This window comes from Musca vetustissima, unplaced genomic scaffold, assembly GCF_032173495.1.
Source record: "Musca vetustissima isolate MV318-11 ecotype Yass unplaced genomic scaffold, APGP_CSIRO_Mvet_v1 utg3796, whole genome shotgun sequence".
In the NCBI taxonomy this organism is placed as follows: domain Eukaryota; kingdom Metazoa; phylum Arthropoda; class Insecta; order Diptera; family Muscidae; genus Musca; species Musca vetustissima.
This window is the reverse complement of record NW_026882937.1, coordinates 334,634-357,610: the sequence shown is the minus strand read 5'-3', so window position 1 is coordinate 357,610 and position 22,977 is coordinate 334,634. Positions and strand designations below refer to the sequence as shown.

Here is a 22,977-nt window from a genome sequence, read left to right as displayed (position 1 = left end):
AAAACCAGATCAATTGACAATTTTGTGTTGTTTTTTATTTAAATGCTCAACAAAGAGTAGTTATAATAGGTCACAAAGTTCGGTAGTGATGTTGTTTCCGTTTGATGTGCGACCCTCCACTTTCCATTTTTCTTTTTGGTTGTTGTTTTTTTTTATTCCTCTCCCCTTCCAAAAACTCTTTGTTGCTACTAGTGTGGTGGTTTCTACTGCATAAACGATGTTATTGTTGTTTTTCATTTAAATAAATTATTTAACAAATTTATTGCTTTTGCAAGTATTCATCGAACAAGTAGACGGCCAAAGAAGGATCTTGGACATTCATCAATTTGGACAAATCGTTAGCATAACCAGACAATTTGCGTACAGTATCAGCTTGCTTGGTCAAGAAGTTCTCTTCAATGTAGTGGGCAATTTCAGGGTCACGTTCGGTCGAGTGGAGGGCACGGGTATGAACATGCATGGCACCAGCGCTCAAAGTCTTCTCAGTATCCAAAGCCATGGCCAAAGAGTGCAATTCATCGACTTCCATTTGCATGCGAACCTTGGAGACGGTAGCGGGACTTTCGTGGACGGTATTGAAGTTAACCTTACCACCACGGCTGGTCAATTTCTTGATCAAGGCAATGGTATCGTCGAAAGTGCGGTCAGACAAGCCTTGGTACAATTTCTGGAAACCGGGACGATTCTTTTGGTAGTTGTTGAAGTAGGTGGCCAACAACAAGTAGTCATAGGATTTGGTCAATTGAGAGTTAACATAGGCCTGGACTTCGGGTTCGATGTGATCGATGCCACCCATGCGGGCATTGCAAACATTGGCACCTATTCCAAGGAAAGAAAAGAGAAAATAAAAAAGATTGCAAATTAAAATTTGAATTTATGGCGTTGTGTTTAACAACAACAAAAAATATAGAGATTGTGGAAAACAAGCTTTACAAATAAGAAATGCATTTTTTGATTAAACAAATATGGCGACAATTACTTTTTCAAACTGCGACAATTTTCTGATTTAGCTGTATCAGCAGCAAAGTTTCGTTCTTATCTCTGTATAAATCGAGATCACCTCTGTGGTTGTCCGGCTGCTGATTGTAAACTATGTTTATATAAATTACGTTGTAGACATTTTTATGTTCCTAATGAGATTGAAGGTTAATTAGTTGTCATTTGTTTAGTTATTTGTTGCTGTTTTTTGGATTGCAATCGCGGAAAACAGACTTGGAAAACATGGGATTTTTTCTGGATGACCATGATCTCAGGAATTTTCAGAAAAAAAAAAATAAATTATAAAGTACGGATTTTGACGATTAGGAATATGAAGAAGTCAACTTAAAGTTGTGTGGCAATTATAGCCGAATTGTAAAAAATATGGTCTTCTATATTCTTTAAATCTGAAGGTACTTTTTATGAGCTCTATCCCCAAATATGGAACAGTGGGTCACTATTTGTTTGAATATCAAAAATTGCAAGTGTCAAAAAAATCCGTAAAAAGCATGTTTAAAATTGTTGGTATAAATTAGAACCACTTTTAATGTCTAATTTCCTATACATAGAGAATGATTTTTTTATAATGTTGATAATTTTCATATATGATATTTTTTCTAGTCTCTAAACAATTCTTGTACCAATTTTCGTTGCCCAAACTAACTTCTTTAGATCAAGTCGTTCTTTAGATCAATAGAAAATATTTGCCAAAGCATAGACCTCAAGAGGCAACCTTCAATCTCATTCGAACTGCAAACAAATGTCATGATTGGCTAAATTATTTACTACCTCTCTCACCGGAAATCTTAAAATGTTATTTGGCTACAAAGGTTGTTTTATCTGGACTTTGTTCTCCCTTTGGAAACTATTAAGCCAAATAAAGTTTCTTAAAGAGGATCTATATGCCAATTTCAACATTTTTAGAATTATTTAATATGATTGTAATACGAAATATTTCCAGATCAATTCGAGGAAATTACTCATATCTTCTAACTGCTCCAAAAATATTTGAAAATCTTGTCATGGTCAAAATATTTACTAGCTATCTTACAGTTACCCTACAACATTATTTGGAGATGAATTCAGGACTTTCTGAAGCGGATTTATATGACCCTTCAATAATATCCTCTGCTTCAAGAAACTTTGGAAAGTCTTTTCAATTCGTGGATTTGCAAACTATAATCCTCTTCGGTTATCCGACATAAAATCAGTTAGGTTAAAATATTGGCAACTTTCTCACAGCTACCCTGCAACGTTTTTGACTTCCTGATACGAGGGACCTGTGCCTTACTATGCAAACATTTTGAACTTTATCCTTGAATAATGTCCTGAAAACGTATATAGTCTCTCTGCTGCTTGAAACTTTGAAAAGTTTTGCCAACTCGTAGATTTGCAATCTTAAATTCTCTTCGTTAATCCAACATATCTAGATTTGTCGAATCTGATCTATATGACCCTCGCCACTATTTACACCGAAAAAACGTCCAGAATTCTGACAATTAAGAGTAGCCGATCAATTTCAAAACATTCGAATAAGATTTTCGTTTGACTACCAAATAAATGTAGAAAATGTGGATCTGTACTGACGACATGTAAAGGATACGTCTTTTCTAAAGACCCCAACTCTGAAAGCAATATCATTTCTTCTAATCTGCTCCTTGTTATTACCTTATTGGCTTCAAGGATTTAGTTTGATATTAGGAATCTTCACTCCCTTTTATAATCCCTTAGACTTCTCGAACCTCATCTTTCTAACCATACAAACGACACAATCCTCCGATTTTTGTATTCAATTGAGATCTAAGAGATTTTGAAATCTTATTAAGATATCTCCAAAATTGATGGGGCATTTGTGAACATATTTACGTTTCCAAATATTTATATTACTGATAATATTAAAGTCGAAACTACCTTTTGAGATAATTTTCCCTCAATAGATATGAAAAAATGATCAATTCAAGACCTATAGTACCACAATCTTCTATTAGGTTTCCTCAATAAACGTATACAAATTTGTGACCAGAATTGCCGATATTTGATCTGTTTCAAAAACTGCAAGAAACTTCAGTAAAAAGAATTGTCTTCGTTTGAAATTGAAAAATTTGTTAGCAGTTGTTGAATGCGGGAACGGTCTAATTGTGATCTAACGAAAAATATTTGTTGTTATATTTTTTCAGTAAAATAAGAAAAGGAATACCTTATCTACTGGAATTGGAAGCGCGTATTCCCCTAATTTTAGTTTTGTTTTTCTTATAAGATCGTGATGTTTAGTAAATTTCCTTTATCTGACTTCTATAGTTCCCTGATTAATTATATTCAGTTCCCTCTTTATCAATCAAATCAGTTTTTTATGAAGTTTCCCACACTTGACTTCCGATCTATTTCTTTGATCAATGATATTCAAACACTTCCTGCTCTTTGTTAAAGAAAAAGTAATTGTCGCCAAACTACTACGAGAAAATATAAAAAAAGTTTAATAAAATGGCTTTAATGAATTCTAAACAAATGGTCTTACTTTCACTAGCAAACATTCCCGCAATTGCTTTGGGTTATTTTAATTTTTTCAATGATTTCGTTTTTTTTAATTTGTTTTTTTTTAATGATAAAAAAGAAATAGAATAAAAATCAAACAGATATTTTTTGTTTGGTTAAAAAATGTTACGAAATTACAGAGATTAACATTTAACAGAGTAGGTATTCGAATGAGAATAACATAACAGGGGGTCGTCAACAAGCAGTTAACATTAGCTATGTTATTACATTTACAGTAATGTAATGAATGTTAAATTGTTTATTTATGTTAAAGACATGTTTCTGTTATGTTATTCCCATTACATGTTACACACTAACAGCTACAGCAATATTAAGTTAATTATTTTGCATTACATTATTTTTCCAATAAAAAAAATCCTAACATAATTGCGCTCCACAATAAAATTATGTTAACATCAAATTCAAAAGTACTTACCAGAGAGAGTGGAAGAGGCACAAGCTCTGACAACGTTGTTGTGACAGACTTCCTCGGTATTAACTACGGCGCAAATAGCGGCGAGCACAGCAATAGCAATGAACGACTTCATGTTTGTTTCTCTTTTTTTTCTTTGTATACAAGAAAAATCTACAAAATGAAGGAATGGAAGAAAACAAAGAAAATAATGTTAATTTTGGAATTTTTAATAACAACTATTCACAATAAAATTTATTTTCACTAATTAATAATTGATCTACAAATATTTCACACCTTTATGTGCTTTCTTCGTTGGAATACAATTGACGAATAATGATTTTCCACTTCTGGCAATTGCTTTTTAAATAAAAAAATTATTCTTGAAATTGTCTTCCACCAAAGAAATGCACACACCTACACACACAGCACTATATAATTTATCACATCAATTGTCCAACAAAAAAAAAAATAAACTTTGTATTGAAAGATACAAATCACAACTCAAAAAATTTAACTAATCTTTTAATTCACACACAAAATCTTATTTGAAATATATTGTGAAAACCCTTACTTGTTCTATTATAATTCTAGTTTGTTTTGTTTTTTCTTCTGTTGTCTGTTACTGACTCGTTGAGTTGACGTTTATGTACTGCCTGTTTATACTTTGCCTCAATCGATACTTGTAGTGCTGCTTTGGTCCCCCAGATGACGTTTGCCTTTGTTTTGCACTCATTCACACTCTCATCAGTATGTCAACAACACAAAATAATCCACTCTCTCTCTGTTTCTCAAACGAATCAATATGGCGTCCATTGTTTTTGTTTTGGTTTGCTGTTGTGTGCACACAGTAGCCCTGCTTTGCCTTTGGAGTGCGAAATATTCACTACGTAGTGAATCATACCGTTACAAAAAACAACACATTAGTCTTTGTTATTGTTTTCTTTGCAGGGTTGTCGCTCTTTCTCGTTTGATAACGTTATTACGTAGTTTGTCGTACACATGATTTTATTGTCAATCAATTGGTTTCAACGTCGTGATAAATTGATTCCCCCACTAAATAACTGTGATGGTATTTTCTGGAACATAACAACAAGTGACAGGCAAATTGCAAAAACAACAAATTGAAATTAAAATCGCATAGGCAATATGGCGTCTGTTCGTAATGTATGTGGTTTTTGCATGTGATAAATGAATGTATGTAAAAAAGGAAATTCGTCATAGTTTCTAGAAATATCCTAAATCGCAATTAGGAAAATATTACAAAATGACGCATGTGTTGAGCTTCAATTCTAGTTTTCTGCAAATTTAAAATGGAAACTCGTTTTCCTTAAAAAGTTGTTAATTTGCCTTTATCATTTTCCTTTAAATATTTTTTCATAAAAGTAGAATTAAGCCCCTGGTTTTGACTTACTACGCAATAAATATAAAAAAAAAATGAAATGGAATAATTTGTCTACAGGACTTAGTATCCTCTACATCGTTTAGCATAATTAGCAGACTTTTCTGACACCCAAAACTTTTATAACTCTCTGCAGTAAAACTCCGCTTTTATCTTGGACCTTTTATACAATGTATTGTCTTGTAATGAGTACCCATAGCATGTTGATTTCAACCAACGCTGCACTTTCCGATCCTTACCGTATGCAGCATCCACCATATTCACCAGATCTCTCGCCGACGGATTTTCATTTTTTCAATCATGTAGAACTGTTTTTAAGGGGTAAACACTATGAAAATGAAGACAGTCTAAAAAGCTCGATATTAGAGTTTATTTATTCTAAAGACCAAAATTTTTTTAAGACAGGCATCTACGCTTCAAAATCTCGTTGGGAGAAGTGTATTGAAGCGAATGGAGCATACTTTGATTGAAAAAAACAGCTTTTGAAGAAAGATATGCAGTTTTATATAATCACTTAAGAATCCGACATTTCCTACGCACCAACCAAATAGCACACAAGGTAGAGCTGTATTTTCTATTTGGTGACAAAAGTTGATATACCTTGTATAATTGTACAATGCTCGTAACTATATTGAATTTTTCTCGTAATTGTAAAAAACACACACAAAAAAACTTTCGAATTTTAAATTATTGCAAGATATTGACTTGTACACTCCAAAAACAAAATCCCTATTCAAATTCTAAAAATATAGTCAGATATATACAACGGTGGAAAAATAAAAACAGCGTACTATTTTTTTAGTTTTTTGTTTCTAACTGCAAAACAGTTTTCCATGTTTGCCTCATATGATTCATGGCATAACTATACAAGGTAGTCTTATGCAATCATATGTTCACAATTTATTCATAAATATGCTTTTGACAGTATTCAGCTTTCAAAATTTAAATGAAAATATCTTGAAATTGCTAAATAATTTATATTTATATATATTTTGTAGTTCCCTGCCTCTAAAACATATAAATATAAGTTGTAACAATAATTGTTAAATCTTGAGAGCAAATTTCAGCTTTAGAAAATATATTTTGTTTAATTTATTGAAAACATGCCAATCGACACACATAAAATTTTGTGGAATTTATTTTTCATTTTATTCGAAATTGATATATGAATTCCATGTTAACAAGGGTTGTCATTATCAATTTCTCAAATGAGAAATCTTTAAGGGAAGTTTCATTACAAAAACTAATATATTTTAAAAATTTATCTCATTGCATTGGCCTTGGCAATATTTAGTAATATTTGCACACTCTTGTCAGATTAGAGGTTCCTTATTCTGACATATGTTCCGAATATTACTATTTAGTACAGCCCTTCTAATTACTCGCCCAGATTCCCTTTACCGTGGGTTGTGTTGTGATGTACGGCTTATAATTGTGGCCTATAGATCGACTCGAAAAAAACATACAAAAATTAAGTTTTCGGTCCTTTTCATCCCAAAATTATTATTATTATTATCATCGAAAATTGTAGGTGTTTTCCTTGAACATAACAGGAACTCAATGAAAAATTTCAAAGGGATCAGCGCTATATTTCTGTTCTCTACTTTGATAATGGGTTACTAAATAATCCCTGAATATGTAGACACGGTAAATATTTAAGTGTAACTCCCACATCCGTGTACATACAAGATAATATAATTGGTATTAATTTAAAAATTAGCCAATCCTCTTGAATATACTATCAACTTTTCGGATATATGCCTTTCAGGAGTAAATATGTATGCCATATAATACATACGTCATTTTTCACACAAAAGTCAGGGTCCATTTGGCGCGCTAAATATTGATCGATCTTTATCAAAACAGGCATGCTTATTCTTTGGCACGATCCCCTTCTCCATGTAAAAATTGGCGATGTTTGAGCCATAATTGCGGACCTGTAGCGATTAGAAAAACAGTCAAAAATCAATTTTTTGGTCCATTTCATCCCCTTAAATATTAACCGATCTTTACCAAGCTGTCCTATATGCACAATCTCGTGAAGATTGATCCATAACTGATCAAAATTATAATGGACAGACGGACATACATCGAGTACGCAGATGGCAAATATCGGACCACACATTCTGATACCGTTCTCACGAAATGTTCAAAATTTTGTTGAAAATAATTTTACAAAATCATGCGAAGGAAATATCCACTTTGAACCAAATTTTGCATCTGTATTGGTCCGGACCAAGCTCTCGAAGTTTCTGGCGAGTCACTGTAGATGTGTGCGGCCTAGCGTTGCCCTGGTGGAACACGACACCTCTCCTGTTGGCCAATTCTGTCCGTTTCTGGTCAATTGTAAATTGTTTAAAACAGTTTTATGGTGGATTTTTAGCTCCTGGGCGATGTTACGGCTGCTAACCGGTCAACTTCGATCATTTCTCCGATTTATGCATATTTAACATCAAAAGTTGCTGAACGGAATCTACGAAACCAAAATTGCATATAATTGGCTGTTACAGTATCGGAACCATAAACAACATTCACAATTTTATCCGCTTAGCTTGCATTTTCGCCTTTTTCAAAGAAAAACTGTAAAATGTCTCTTTGTTCACTTCCATTTTTAACACCATGTAACTAACAACTGAATGCACCAACAGCAAAATATTTTTTTTTTTTTTTGTACTGCAAAATGCCACCCTTGCAACGAGCATAAATCTGAAATTGTTTAATCGATACTTTACGAGAAATCTATCAGTACAGCCATCCGCCGTCGTAAAATAATGGATTTCTTTTTCCCCAACCTGATATTAAAAAAAAAACGTGTGTAAGCCTACTCCTTCTACTGCTTCCAGTACAAGATCGGTCTACTGGTTTTCCAGCTGCAATGGGCACTGCAAAGTACTTTAGTAAAAACAATGATTCGTAGGCAAACTAAAAAAGTTTGGTAGATTACATGTAGATTATTAATATGTGTGTTCTGTGTCCTATTAATATTATAACTTTAGATCTATGAATATATGTATATAGGAACCGTTAGATCACTTGCCGGCCTGGTTTAAAATATATTCTTAACACGAAAATTTTAGAACTGTATTAGTTATGCGTCGCTATGCATATGTGTAATACCAAATTTCTATATAATTTCTTTCACTAGGAGGAATGGAAATTGAATGTCGTAAGCTACAGATCGATGTCAGGGGATTTAAAACAAACCTAAGGTTAAAAATATCCAGAAAATGATTAACAAAGATTCACATCTTGGAGCATTTTTCGTAATTTTTACATTTCGAAAAGTTCTTACTTAGAGAGAATGTCAAATATTTCACACTCATATAACGTTGCTAAAGTAAAAAAAAAGACAAAGTAGCATTATCACTGGAGCCAGTATAACTCGATTTAAAAATGTTGTTACCAAGTAAGTTTTGATGAGGAAAATCCCTATTGTGACAATTTTTATGGTGAAATAATTTTAAAAAATTAATCATGGGTAAGTGACCCTAGTAACAAAGAAAAATATTCATGTTAGTGATCACGTTTTTTGTAAAACATCAAATTATGTCAATATTAAATAACACTAATTATTAAAAATGCCAAAAATATTTAACATTAAGAGTTATTTAATTCTTTAAACAAAAGCTTATGGTATGTCATCAATATCACGTTTTTGATTTCATTAATACCATAAATTACGTGCAGTGTGAAAATAACTGTTAAATGTGACAAAAATTAGTAGCTATCAACGATGATGACGATTAATTCTACTAATAATGATGTGTCAATTTACATACAATATTGTTGTGACGTGTCTTTTGCAGTCATCACAATTGTAAATCCTTCTTGTTTGTTTTTAGACAGCCAGCCATCTTTAAATATATGCCACTAACAACAATTCATTCTTCTTATCAGTGTAGGTTAAGTACTTCACAGTAGATATCATCATCACATATCACAGTGTTATGGCAACTCTAACACACATGGCCTGCTGTGCAATGCTATGGAATTTTCAAAGCAAAAACAAAGAACAGCTGTTGTCTTCGGGGAGTGAAAAGAGGCAATACGTCAGCCATATTGCAATATGAATTTTCTATGGAGTACAAAAACAAAACTGAGTGCAGAGTGCAACAATTTGTTGTTGTTGTGGACGTTTGTATTATTATTGCTGATGAGTAGCAAATAAAAAAAAAATTTCCGATTTGTCTTTTAAACGTGCCGATTTGCGGAATTATCAAGTAAATTTCTGCCATAGGACGACATATTGGTTTTTGTGTAAAACACACAGAAAATAGTGATAAGAAAGTTATTAGATGTCCCCCCTTTGTGTGTGCAAGAGAGTGGTTGAGTGGCAACAACAACTGAGAGCCAGTCTATCATACAGTGAGAGAGAGAAAGATTAGTTTTGCTGTCAACGACAATATTGGTGTGGGGCTGTGTTCGTTCGTTCGGCCTGCTATGTTTGGCATATTTAAAAGTGTTTAACACCGCCTCAGTATCGAACAGTTCACATTTGTGTACGCTCAGTAGCAAAACAACAAAGAAGAAATAAATAATACCACCTCATATAAACTGAGGCAAATAATAAAGTAAAAAAGATTTCAATTGTCAAAGGTACTTCAAATTAAATCAACTCAATTACTACGGTCGCCTTCTATACCAGTGCGTATAAAGGTTTTTTTTGACAGTTTCCATAAACTACAACAACAAAAACTAAAACGGAACATCCAAATCACAAAAGCTCAGATTACTTCGTCGTAATCTGTCCATATAACGTGTGAAGTTGATTTCCAGTCACAAAAATTTGCGTTTCGTATTTAATTGTGGAACAATTGACCAAATCAATTCATTTTCTTTTGTGCATCTAGCAAAGTGAGATATTCTAAACGAAGACTTCTTCTATCAGTGAAATAAAAATATACCAAAATTTTAACTGTGATTTTAGCATAGAAAAGACAAAACAACAAAGCAAGCAACATGATGAAATTCTTGGTTGGATTTTGCGTCTTGGCTGTTGTGGCCCCAGCTGTCTTTGGCGAACTTAAATGTAAGTATTTACCATATATTTTTTCCTATTTTATTTGAAATTTAATTGTGAGCAAGGTGTTTTAAATTCTTTAAATTAGTGAAAAAATGCGCATTTATTTCAAGAATATTTTTTGAAAAGAAAAATTCTAAGAAATAAATGGGCATACATACAGAAAACAAATTGTGTAAACAAGACAAAGAGCTGAGCACATACATAATTGGAATTTTGTTTTACTCTTTGTTTTGAAATGTCTACATTTCTCCCTCAGAGTTTTGTTTTGTTTCTTGGTCGCTCTCTGTTTATATTTTCTGTTAAGTCATGGTGGCCCTCGGTAGGTCTGTTAATAGTATACAGTTGCCAAATTTATTGTTTTTAAATTTTGTTTTCATCTATCATTCCCTAGTTGACCTAGAGTTTTTTTTATTTGCTTTCTTTTTGTTTTTTTCCAAACCGGTATTTTATTACCGCAGCTTCTCAACAACAAACCTTAAACGTCATTGAATGAATACCCCGTTGGGAGAAGAGAGTATTAGTTTAGGCAAAACAAAACTTGTTTAGCGACCGTTATACTTATTGCTTAATGCTTTTTTGCATAAGTTTTGTTAAAATTTTTGATTGCTACATTTTCGTATATTTTTTCCATAACAAAACAAATGTAGGACAAAGAAAAAAGTGAAAGTGTAACAAAACACAGCATGAAAATGTAACAAAATGTTGTTATGGACTTTAACATGCATTTGCAATGTTAATTGTTTTTACATTGGCTGTTGTTATTAACAGACAGTTTTATAGAACTCTGTAACAGAACATTGGCTTGTTATTAGAATATACATAATTGTAAATTATTATTACATGGGCTGTTGTCATTAACATGCAATGTTATCTTACTCTGTAACAGAACATTTGCCTGTTATTACAAAGTAAATTTACTGTTATCTCTATTTTCTGTGTAGAACTGTTAATTTTGTTGTCAGGGAAGAATTGTAATTTTTGTACTCTCTTCTTTACACTCTGTTATATTTTGCACACAGCCCCATTGTTTTGATTTTGTTGTTTATTTTTTTTTTTCTTTTCATTTTGTCCATACTTCCTATTTCCTTTGTTTTGTTGTTATTGGTAATATTTTTTTGTCTGTTTTTGAAGTCGAACTTTGGAGCTAATCCAACAGCATAATATAGTGGACAAAATGCGTCATAGATTATGTAAAGGCGATTACATTATTCAATATTTAGAAAACAGTATGATTTCAGTTTCATAAATTTGAAGATGAATATCCAGGGCATAAGAAAGAAACAAATTGAAAATATTATTATGTGGAGAAATAATTTCTTGAATTATTAGTTCATATTAAAATTTTATTAATGGAATTCTATTTTGTTTCTTATTAAAGACCAGTTTTAAGGGAATAATTATTAGGGACCTTAAAGGCAATATTGAGGATTGTTGTGAAGAGCATGAAATTGAAGCTCTCTAGTCATAAAATGTACACTCACTCAATATATGCCCAAACTTTCTTCAATATTATTTCCCCGTGAATAGTAGAATAAAAGGACCAATACCTTGGGAATATGAACTTTACATGGAATTCCAATTTCTTCGGAATATTAACATCCTATAAATGTTTGAATAATTTTGAACAGATCCTTAGGAAACAACCTCAAAAAACTTGTATTTTAAATTTGGGAACGACTTACAATCTGTGCCTCGAATTAGAATAAATTCAAAAGAAAATTCCACCAACGTTTGGTTAAGTTTCAAGTTGAACCTCAAAATAACCCCTCTGGGCGTACATTAGAATAAAATTTAAATATAGTCCATATAATGGACGGAACTCAAACTATTGGTTCTATCGAACCTTCTGCTTGCGAGGGCAGCATTTTTCAGTCGCCAATTCAATTTTTATGGAGTGAGGTGAGATGGCTTTCCCTGAACTTAGATCATTATGTATCATATAAATTAAAAAAAGAATATCAGCAAAGGATGAACAGGTCGCATGTTAAGTAGCACCACTATACAAACCATTCGAATAAATTTTAAATGAGGCCACGATGTAAACTGTTCTTTATATAACCAAAATGTTCACAGGAGGAGGAGGAGAATTATTTCAGAATTAGCATTTATCGGTCCTTTTAACAAGGATAAAGGTATTGTCATGAAATTTTTTCTGTCTTCCCATTTTTCGAAATGTGCAGATTTTCCCTGATCTATTTGCCAAAATTAAATGTTAACCTTATTAGGCCATAGTGAGACCAGATATTAAATTTAAAATTATAAACCCCCCTAGGAAGATATTTAATAAAGCAGAAATTAACTTGATCAGTGTAGAAGTTATAGTCATAAATTTTATAAAGTGGATAGGGCATTTCCCTCATTAAAATCATTTAACATTTTGATGATTAATTTGTTTATACAAAAATGATTTCATAATTAATTCGTGACCTTCTGTGGGCTTTTCCCCACTGAAACAAAACATATAATCTGTAAACCTTGGCATTGATCTACTAATTTGCGGGGAAGTCCCCATATTATAGTGATCTTATGTGGCAAAAAACTCGTAATTATAAACTCTAACTGCTCAAGTTTTTCTAAAATAAATTTCAATTAGTGTTTTCTTTTTAATTTGATAATCAATTCTTACCTTAACATTTAGAAAGTCAGAATCTCAATTGATTTTTTTTCTCCTTCTCCCCTTGGAGATCTCAAATTCAATTTTCAGAAATTCCTTTAAAAGTAGTCCATACAAACATATTGCTATATAGGACCCTCTTAGCCCCAAGTTCATAGTAATCATGATCCAAGTTAATACAGTCACTTCTCTCAAGTCATACCTTAAAATATAATTTCTTTAGGTGCAATTTTGCTCAATTAATTGGTATGCATCTCTTATGAATTTGAAATTCTATTTAAGTATTTTTTCTAAAATAAACATCTATTAGTAATTTTTATTTTAATTTAATAAACAATTCTTACCATAATAATCAAAAAGCCATCATTTTAATTTCTTGCCTAATTGCCTCTTGATGTAAATCTCCCCTCTCATTATTGACACTTTAGTATTCTTTGGTAATTTTTTGTTATATTTTTTCCTTCCTATAAAACTGATATGATCCATACAATATTATTTATTATATTTTGCATCAATTTTCCATTTAAAATTTAATTTCTTTCACCAAAAACCCCCCATATTTTTTTGAAGCCACGTATATTTGACCTCGTGTTCTTTTTTATGTAGAATTTCATAATGTGATGTCATTGCTGCATTGACTTGTGCTTCTCTCTCTTCTCCATCAAGGCGAGTTTTGCACACGGCTTGTTTTTTTCATGTCTGAGTAACGTGCAATGTGACAAGCAAGATCAAATTCAAGTCTTGATTACAACTCTCTCTCTCTCCCAGACTCTACTACTCCCACAATAAATTTCATAATGTATTTCGAGAGAATTCGAGAGATCCCCCTTGTTGTTGTCTCTTTGCAATAGGGTTTTGTTTTTGCACACGGCCAGAGATTCGTTTTCATTACTTTTTTGTGATGTCTCAGCAAAAACAAATTACAATAATTGTAGAAAAAAAGAATGAAACAAAAAAATCAAAACCACATGGCTCTTTTTTTGTGGTGTCACAAAGAAGAATAATTCTCACAATAGTACAAGTACACAAAGCCTCAATGCCTATCAGATTTTTAAATTGTTTATTTTTAATATGGATAAATAGAGAGTACTCCCTATGGGGGTTAATGTACTCTATTGAATTGTTTTTGTCGTCTTTGTTGTGAAAATAAAGCAAATCAAATTGGATTTTTTCAACCATATGGGAAATAGAAGAAGGCAATTTGAAGGTATTTTTTACTGCAATTTTATGTCTTATAAAGCATCAAGAAATTTTCGAAAGTGGAACAGAACTTCATTTATAGTAAAAATATTAAAAAAAAACATAATTACAATCGTCTTTCTTATTACCTTAGTGCAGTTGCACTGAAAATCCCATCCGATCTTCTTACTAAACAAATTCAAGATACTTGAATAAAAGCCCCCCTATGTTGCTAACAAATCCAAATTTTCTGAATAAAAGTTCCCTAAGTATTCGGTTTTCTTTCCCCCTCGCCCCTTGGCTTTTGCACACGGTTTATTTATATTTCAAACATAAACAAATAATCTAGAAATCAATCGAAACAACAACAACAACAACAACAAGTTTCTACAAATGTGCCTTCGACAACAACAATTATATAGACGTAAACAAAACAAAATCACCGCAGCCATGATGTATTTTTGTTGTTGTTTTTCCTACTTGTCGTCTAGCAGCCAGCCAGCATATCAGCCAAAACAAATGTGATGATAACAATTCACATGAATCTTATGAAATTCAAATCGTGAGAAGTAGCTACTACAAATATTACAGAATAATTTGATAGCAGTTCTCTAACAGAAAATAATGACAAAATAATAAATATGATTTTCCTTCAAGGTAATGAGTTCAGGTTGTAAATCTCTATAAGAGATTAGTTCCAAAAATCAGTGATTTTAAAATAATCGATTTTTGAAGGCTATAATAAATTTGGGTCCCCTCGATGTAATCAGTTGAGTCTTTTATGTAATTTCTATAAGATATCCCAAAAACAGTGATTTGAAACTAATCGCTGTCCCTACAGCTGAGTCAATATTTTGCACACGAATCTTTCCCGCAATAACTGCTCATTAGAAATTTCAACCCCACTCAGTATGTCATCAATATTTGAAATTCTCTACTCTCCCTTTTTTCAATAATTGTAACATTATGAAATTCCCATAGAGAAAATCTACCCCTCCCCCCTTTTCAATTTTTTTCTAAGATCATGAAATTCCCATACAAACAAAATCAACCACTCCTCCTTTGGATTTGTGTGTTCAATGATCTTGAAATACCCATAGACAAAGATCTCTCCCTCCTCGTTGACATGCTATTCTATGATATTTCCCATGACCATAGATTTGTGATCATCCCCCTTACTGCGTTTATTCTAATTGTCGGCTATTATGTTTTTTTCTTTGATTAGCCTGCCACGTACTTTTTTCTATTGATTTCAAAATCTTACCCTAGATGTCAACGGAAGTTGGCAATTGAATGTGAAATCATTATAAAAACAAATTGCGAAATAAAATATCTTCCGAGTAGTTCTCGGCATGATGTTCTTTTGTGAGCCTCTCAGTGGGAATGGGAAAATTGTTGCTCTAAATTAGATAAAAGGTCTTGAATGAATATCGAATTTAAAGAAAAAATCTAGAAATTCATTAAAAATTTGAAAATGTATTACCCTATAAAGATATCCCCTAATTGAGTCAAATTGTTGTAGGAATTCCATAACAATCTTCATGATGATATTGAAAATTAGGTCCACAATATAATTGCAAATTTATTACACGAAATACTTCAAATCATTGATTAATGATTTTTGGAGAAATTGCTACATAAAGCTTTTTTGGTCTCCTCCAAATGTCATTATGAATCCTTCTCTACGGGTTTTGAAAAGTAACCACAAAACAAAAAACATCCGAAGGGAATATAAATCCGTTGATATTTAAATCAAAGAATCTTCATAGCATTTATTTTCACTTTAAAACACTTTGTTTCTTTTTATCAAATTTTACCTCCCATTATCCCTTTTAAAATTCTCCATTACTAATTGATTTTCTATTTTCAATTTGTATTGCATTTTAGGTTCCGTACCAAATCCCGAAATCCCTACCGAATGGATTGATTTGCGCGGTGACTGTTTGACAGCCATGCGTAATCAAATCCAAAAGGAAATCGATGCTTCCTATCAATACTTGGCCATGGGTGCTCACTTCTCTCGTGATACCGTCAATCGTCCCGGTTTTGCTGATTTGTTCTTCAAGTCTGCCAAGGAAGAACGTGAACATGGTGCTAAATTGATTGAATACTTGACCATGCGTGGTCAATTGACCGATCGTGTTACCGACTTGATCACCATTCCCGTAAGTAAAAAACTTTTTCTAAACGCAAAAAAATTACTCACATATTTGTGTTTTCTTTTTTTCTCATTTTCCTTACAGACTGTCTCCAAGGACGAATGGCAATCTGGTGCTGAAGCCTTGGAAGATGCCTTGAAATTGGAAACCGAAGTCACCAAGTCCATTCGCAAATTGATTGCCACCTGTGAAAAGAAGCCCAACTACTATCATTTGGTTGACTACTTGACCGGTGTCTATTTGGAAGAACAATTGCACGGACAACGTGAATTGGCTGGTAAATTGAGCACTCTCAAGAAGATGATGACCAACCATGGTGCTTTGGGTGAATTCTTGTTCGACAAGGATTTGTAAATTTCCCCTTTTCGTATTTTGGAAACGTGATGGAAGCACACTCATCTTAACAGCCATGAGATTTTTTGTTTACTAAATTATTATAAACTATTGTCAAAGAACATTCTATAGCTGTGCTTTTATTTCAATTAATTACTAAATCCATATGTTAAAATATTAAATTAGAAATATATACACAAAAAAGTATTGTTTATTGCTTTAAATTATCTGAAAAAAAAATACACACATTTTGTTTTCTTTTTATTCTACAAATTTTTTTCATAAAGGTTAGGTTATTGGCTTTAGTTTTCGTTTCAAAATTTATAATAATTTTTCTAACACTTTTTTCACTGCTATTATAAATTTCTTCTTTTTCTTTGCATTTAACATCATTACTTCCACACATTGTATGTTTTATTGGTTGGCTTTAAATGGAATCATCGCTTATCTTTAATTAAAAAAAATATATTTCCATGAGACACAAGCTAGCCAACCAACCAACCACCACCCTCCATGCAACAAAAGTCTTCGTTAATTCTTTTTGTGATGATTTATTTACTTATTAATAAGTTTTTGTTTTGTTTTCTATTTTTTTTTGTTTGTTTATCATTTCACATGGATTACAACTGCTCGTATGGGACAGCCATTATAAATTTTAAGTGAATCATAAATTTTCCCCAATAAACGCAAAAATTATAAATTCAAAATAAATCACATTCAAATCGACAATGTCGTCATGGCTTGTCGCGTCATTTACACAGAAATTATAAATATGAAGTAATGATTTTAGTTTTAGAAAATAAAGGCATACTTATAGTAATGTATGTGTTATCTATCATTATAAATAATATTATTTTATTATTCGTCAATTATGCTACAATAAATAAATGAATTAAATTATAAAAATAAAAAATAAATCGTTTCCATTTTTTAAAACATAATTTTTATTGTTCTAGTAGTATTCGAAAAATATAACAAATATCTGATAGTCCAAAAAAGATTGGCATATAGGTCTTCGATGAAATATTCTTCAAACAACCAGGCCTTTTGGTCCTTGAAAAATATTCTTAAAACAACCAGGCTTACTGGCCCGTGGGTCCTTGAACAAATAATTTAAAAAAATATATATTTTTTATAGAAAAACCATACCTAAGGATACTTCAATGGATACTTGAGAAAATGCACATCTTTTTGGTCATTGGTATGTTGATTCTTGAAAAAATGCACATCATTTTGGTCATTGGTAAAAAATATCCTTTAAAAAATCCACGTTTAATGGTCTTCTGGTCCTTAAAAAATATTCTTTAAAAAATCCACGTTTAATGGTCTTCTGGTCCTTAAAAAAATATTCTTTAAAAAATCCACGTTTAATGGTCTTCTGGTCCTTAAAAAAATATTCTTTAAAAAATCCACGTTTAATGGTCTTCTGGTCCTTAAAAAAATATTCTTTAAAAAATCCACGTTTAATGGTCTTCTGGTCCTTAAAAAAATATTCTTTAAGAAATCCACGTTTAATGGTCTTCTGGTCCTTGAAAAAATATTCTTTAAAAAATCCACGTTTAATGGTCTTCTGGTCCTTGAAAAAATATTCTTTAAAAAATCCACGCTTAATGGTCTTCTGGTCCTTGAAAAAATATTCTTTAAAAAATCCACGCTTAATGGTCTTCTGGTCCTTGAAAAAATATTCTTTAAAAAATCCACGCTTAATGGTCTTGTGGTCCTTGAAAAAATATTCTTTAAAAAATCCACGCTTATTGGTCTTGTGGTCCTTGAAAAAATATTCTTTAAAAAATCCACGCTTAATGGTCTTCTGGTCCTTGAAAAAATATTCTTTAAAAAATCCACGCTTAATGGTCTTCTGGTCCTTGAAAAAATATTCTTTAAAAAATCCACGCTTAATGGTTTTCTGATCCTTGAAAAAATATTCTTTAAAAAATCCACGCTTAATGGTCTTCTGGTCCTTGAAAAAATATTCTTTAAAAAAATATTCTTTTGAAAAATAATTTTTAAAAAATCCACGCTTGTCTTCTGGTCCTTGAAAAATAATTTTTAAAAAATCCAGCTTAATGGTCTTCTGGACCTTGAAAAAGGTTTTTTAAAAAAATCCACGCTTCATGGTCATCTGATCCTTGAAAATATTCTTTAAAAAATCCACGCTTAATGGTGTTCTGGTCCTTGAAAAATCATCTTTTAAAAATCCACGCTTAATGGTCTTCTGGGCCTTGAAAAAATATTCTTTAAAAAAATCCACGCTTAATGGTCTTCTGATCCTAGAAAAAATATTCGTTTAAAAATCCACGCTTAATGGTCTTCTGGGCCTTGAAAAAATATTCTTAAAAAAAATCCACGCTTAATGGTCTTCTGATCCTAGAAAAAATATTCGTTTAAAAATCCACGCTTAATGGTCTTCTGGTCCTTGAAAAAATATTCTTTTAAAAATCCACGCTTAATGGTCTTCTGGTCCTTCAAAAAATATTCTTTTAAAAATCCACGTTGAAACCTATTCTTTAAAAAAATCCACGCTTAATGGTCTTCTGGTCTTGAAAAAAATATTCTTTAAAAAATCCACAATATTCTTTAAAAACTCTTAATGGTCTTCTGGTCCTTGAAAATTATTCGTCAAAAAATGCACGCTTATTGGTTTTCTGCTCCTTGAAAAATATTCTTTAAAAAATCCACGACTCTGTTGGTCTTTAAAAAATCGTTGCCTATGTTGGTGATTAAAATAATCCAGACTTATTGTTTTTTGGTGCTTAAACAAATATTCTTCAACCATCCATTTATAGTTCAACAATTATCTATTCCAAAAATATTAATTTTTCTTTTGGTAATCTATCAGAACTATGACATTTTTGAAGTTTTTATTAAGAGCGGAGATAATAAAACTTTTTTAATAATACACCATGAAATAAAAGACGAAGCGTATCCGCACAAAAAATTAAACAAAAAATAGCCACAACAAATTATTGTTGCAAATAAATCTTTCCCGTTTTTTTGATATCTTCAAAAAAAGGACAATAAAAAGAAAACACTTCATGGATATGCAAGTTTCATTGTACTCTCATGTCGTCTGATGGCCGAACTTAATGGCGGCGAATATTTATCTGTCTATCTGATGCGATACGATGCGATGTGATGCATGCATAAAATAACGAACGTGTTGAAAGCCCAACCATGAAATTGTGAATATTTGGGAATCCGTTTTTTTCACGGTTACCACCACTAACAAAAAACGTTTTCGTATGCTGGGCAAACGGCGGGTGCCAAATTTACGAGCAATTGTTGTGATATATTTAAGATTAATGATCCAAAATGTCAACTGTCAAATGTCGCCATAAACCAAAACGTCGTGATGCTGCAGGAGCAAAAAACACGTTGCAGGACAATCTCTTGTCAAAACAAAAGTTTAAATAACATTTTGTTTCGTTGTTGACGATGATGGTCAAAGTGTAACAAACGAAAATAAATTGTTGGTTTTGGTGTTTATTTTTTGGTGTTTTATTCATTTGCTAACATAAAATTTGTCCCCTATTGGATGTTAAGTTGTGTTAAGGGGTTAAATGTTAGGTAAAGAAAAAAATAGAAGAAAATATATACCAATATTGATATGTTAGTTTCTTTAAAAAGTCCAAACTTATTGGTCTCATGGTCTTTGAAAAAGTCAAAACTTATTTGTCTCATGGTCTTTGAAAAAGTCAAAACTTATTTGTTGTGATGGTCCTTGAAAAAGTCAAAACTTATTTGTTGTGATGGTCCTTGAAAAAATATTCTTTAAAAATCCACGCCTATTGTTGTGATGGTCCTTGAAAAAATATTCTTTAAAAATCCACGCCTATTGTTGTGATGGTCCTTGAAAAAATATTCTTTAAAAATCCACGCCCATTGTTGTGATGGTCCTTGAAAAAAAATTCTTTAAAAATCCACGCCTATTGTTGTGATGGTCCTTGAAAAAATATTCTTTAAAAATCCACGCCTATTGTTGTGATGGTCCTTGAAAAAATATTCTTTAAAAATCCACGCCTATTGTTGTTATGGTCCTTGAAAAAATCCACGCTTATTGGTGCCTTGGTCCTTGAAAAAATATTCCTTAAAAAATCCAAGCTTATTGGTGTCTTGGTCCTTGAAAAAATATCCTTTAAACATTTTTTTTTAAAAAATTCTCGCTTATTGGTCTTGTGGTCCTTGAAAAATATTCTTTAAAAAATTCACGCTTGAAGGTCTCATTGTCCTTTAATTTTTTTTAAATCCTCGCTTATTGATCTTGAGGTCCTTGAAAAATATTCCTTAAAAAATTCACGCTTGAAGGTCTCATTGTCCTTTAATTTTTTTTTAAATCCTCGCTTATTGGTCTTGAGGTCCTTGAAAAATATTCCTTAAAAAATCCACGCTTATTGGTCTCATTGTCCTTTATTTTTTTTTAAATCCTCGCTTATTGGTCTCATTGTCCTTTATTTTTTTTTAAATCCTCGCTTATTGGTCTTATGGTCCTTGAAAAACATTCTTTAAAAAATCCACGCTTATTGGTCTCATGGTCCTTGAAAAAATATTCTTTAAAAAATCCACGCTTATTGGTCTCATGGTTTTTGAAAAAATATTCTTTAAAAAATCCACTCTTATTGGTCTCATGATCCTTGATAAATATTCTTTGAAAATCCACGCTTCTTGGTGTTTTGTTCCTTGAAAAAATATTCTTTGAAAGTCCACGCTTATTGGTGTTTTGGTCCTTGAAAAAAATATCCTTTGAAAATCCACGCTTATTGGTGTTTTGGTCCTTGAAAAAATATTCTTTAAAAAATCCACGCTTATTGGTGTCTTGGTCCTTGAAAAAATATTATTTAAAAAATCCACGCTTATTGGTGTCTTGGTCCTTGAAAAAATATTCTTTAAAAATCTACGTTTATTGGCCCTTGAAAAAAATCTTTAAAAAATCCACGCTTAATGGTCTTCTGGTCCTTGAAAAAATATTCTTTAAAAATCTACGTTTATTGGCCCTTGAAAAAAAATCTTTAAAAAATCCACGCTTAATGGTATTTTGGTCCTTGAAAAAATATTCTTTAAAAATCTACGTTAATTGGCCCTTGAAAAAAAATCTTTAAAAAATCCACGCTTAATGGTCTTTTGGTCCTTGAAAAAATATTCTTTAAAAATCTACGTTTATTAGTCCTTGAAAAAAAATCTTTAAAAAAATCCTCGCTTATTGGTCCCATTGTCCTTGAAAGAAGATTCTTTCATGAAAAAATATTCTTCTATTCTTGGTTTCATTGTCCTTGAAAAAATATTCTTAGAAAAAATCCCCGCTTATTGGTCTCATTATCCTTAAAATATATTCTTTAAAAAATCCATGCTTTTTGGTGTCTTGGTCCTTGAAAAATATTCTTTAAAAAAATCACTCTTATTGGTCTTGTGGTCCCTGAAAAAATATTCTTTAACAATCAACACTTATTGGCGTCTTGGTCCTTGAAATGTTTTTTATTTTTTTTAAATCCGAGCTTATTGGTCCTTTATTTCCTTGAAAAAATAATCTTTAAAAATTTTACGCTTATTGGTCCTTGGTAAATATAGCGTAAGAAAGAGAGATGCTTATTGTGGTGTCATAAAGAAAAGTAAATGCGCACTTATTGAAATTCATGGAATATCCTCAGGTGGATTTTCTCCTTTCAAATGTTATTGTATCTTTTTTTTCAAAATTTGATGTAAAATTTTCTTTGTTGAATATTTAAAATACAAAGTCCATTGTGTGCTTTTGTTCAGTACCTTAAAAATAACGTGACCTCATGTTTAAATGCTTCAGTTAAAAGCTCTCATAAGAAAAACCACTTGTTCTTAACAATTCCACACATATGAACATTCACATGTGTGTGTGAATTATTCGTAAAAAAAGGGGTATTGTAAAACATGTGTATGTCAGTTAATAATCAAATATTTTGAGGACATTGGCCAAATATTTGTTCAACAACTTGTGGAAATCATCATCATCATCCTCATCAGAAAAGCAAACTGTCAATATGAACAACCGTGCCGAGCCATCACACCACACATCGATGTTGACAATATGGGTAAAAATCAACAGATTGACACTTTCTGACCATAATAATTTATCAACATTCAATGCATGTCCCACATTGTTCGTCGAAAGAGGGGGAAATGACGAACAAAAGATGAAAGTCTTTTGAGAAACGTGATTGACTTTTTTGTACAAATGGGTCACAAAAAGGAAAAATGGTAGGAAAAGGATTAGATTTGTTCAGGTTCCATTTGTGTCCATTATGTGTGTGCTCATTTGGCATGAAACAGTTAATAAGATTATCTGCAATATAGTCACGAAGCAGGAAAGATGTTAGAAAT

At 31.7% G+C, this 22,977-nt stretch overlaps 2 protein-coding genes across 3 annotated transcripts; one reads left to right on the top strand and one right to left on the bottom strand.

Moving 5' to 3' along the window:
* Positions 1-241: 241 nt before the first annotated feature.
* On the bottom strand, positions 242-4,092 carry LOC133329659 (ferritin light chain). Of its 2 annotated transcripts, none has more exons than XM_061538136.1 (2): positions 3,947-4,092; positions 242-819 (listed from the first exon to the last, which is right to left on the bottom strand). In XM_061538136.1, the coding sequence occupies exons 1-2, from the start codon at positions 4,056-4,058 to the stop codon at positions 260-262; spliced, it is 672 nt and encodes a 223-aa protein (XP_061394120.1). In that variant the 5' UTR covers positions 4,059-4,092; the 3' UTR covers positions 242-259. The 2 variants fall into 2 exon arrangements, with proteins under 2 accessions (XP_061394120.1, XP_061394121.1); XM_061538137.1 differs by lacking the exon at positions 3,947-4,092 and adding an exon at positions 3,494-3,524.
* Positions 4,093-10,223: 6,131 nt separating this feature from the next.
* Positions 10,224-16,656, top strand: LOC133329660 (ferritin heavy chain). Its single transcript, XM_061538138.1, has 3 exons — positions 10,224-10,353; positions 16,028-16,305; positions 16,384-16,656. The coding sequence occupies exons 1-3, from the start codon at positions 10,284-10,286 to the stop codon at positions 16,651-16,653; spliced, it is 618 nt and encodes a 205-aa protein (XP_061394122.1). The 5' UTR covers positions 10,224-10,283; the 3' UTR covers positions 16,654-16,656.
* The last annotated feature ends 6,321 nt before the right edge of the window (positions 16,657-22,977 follow it).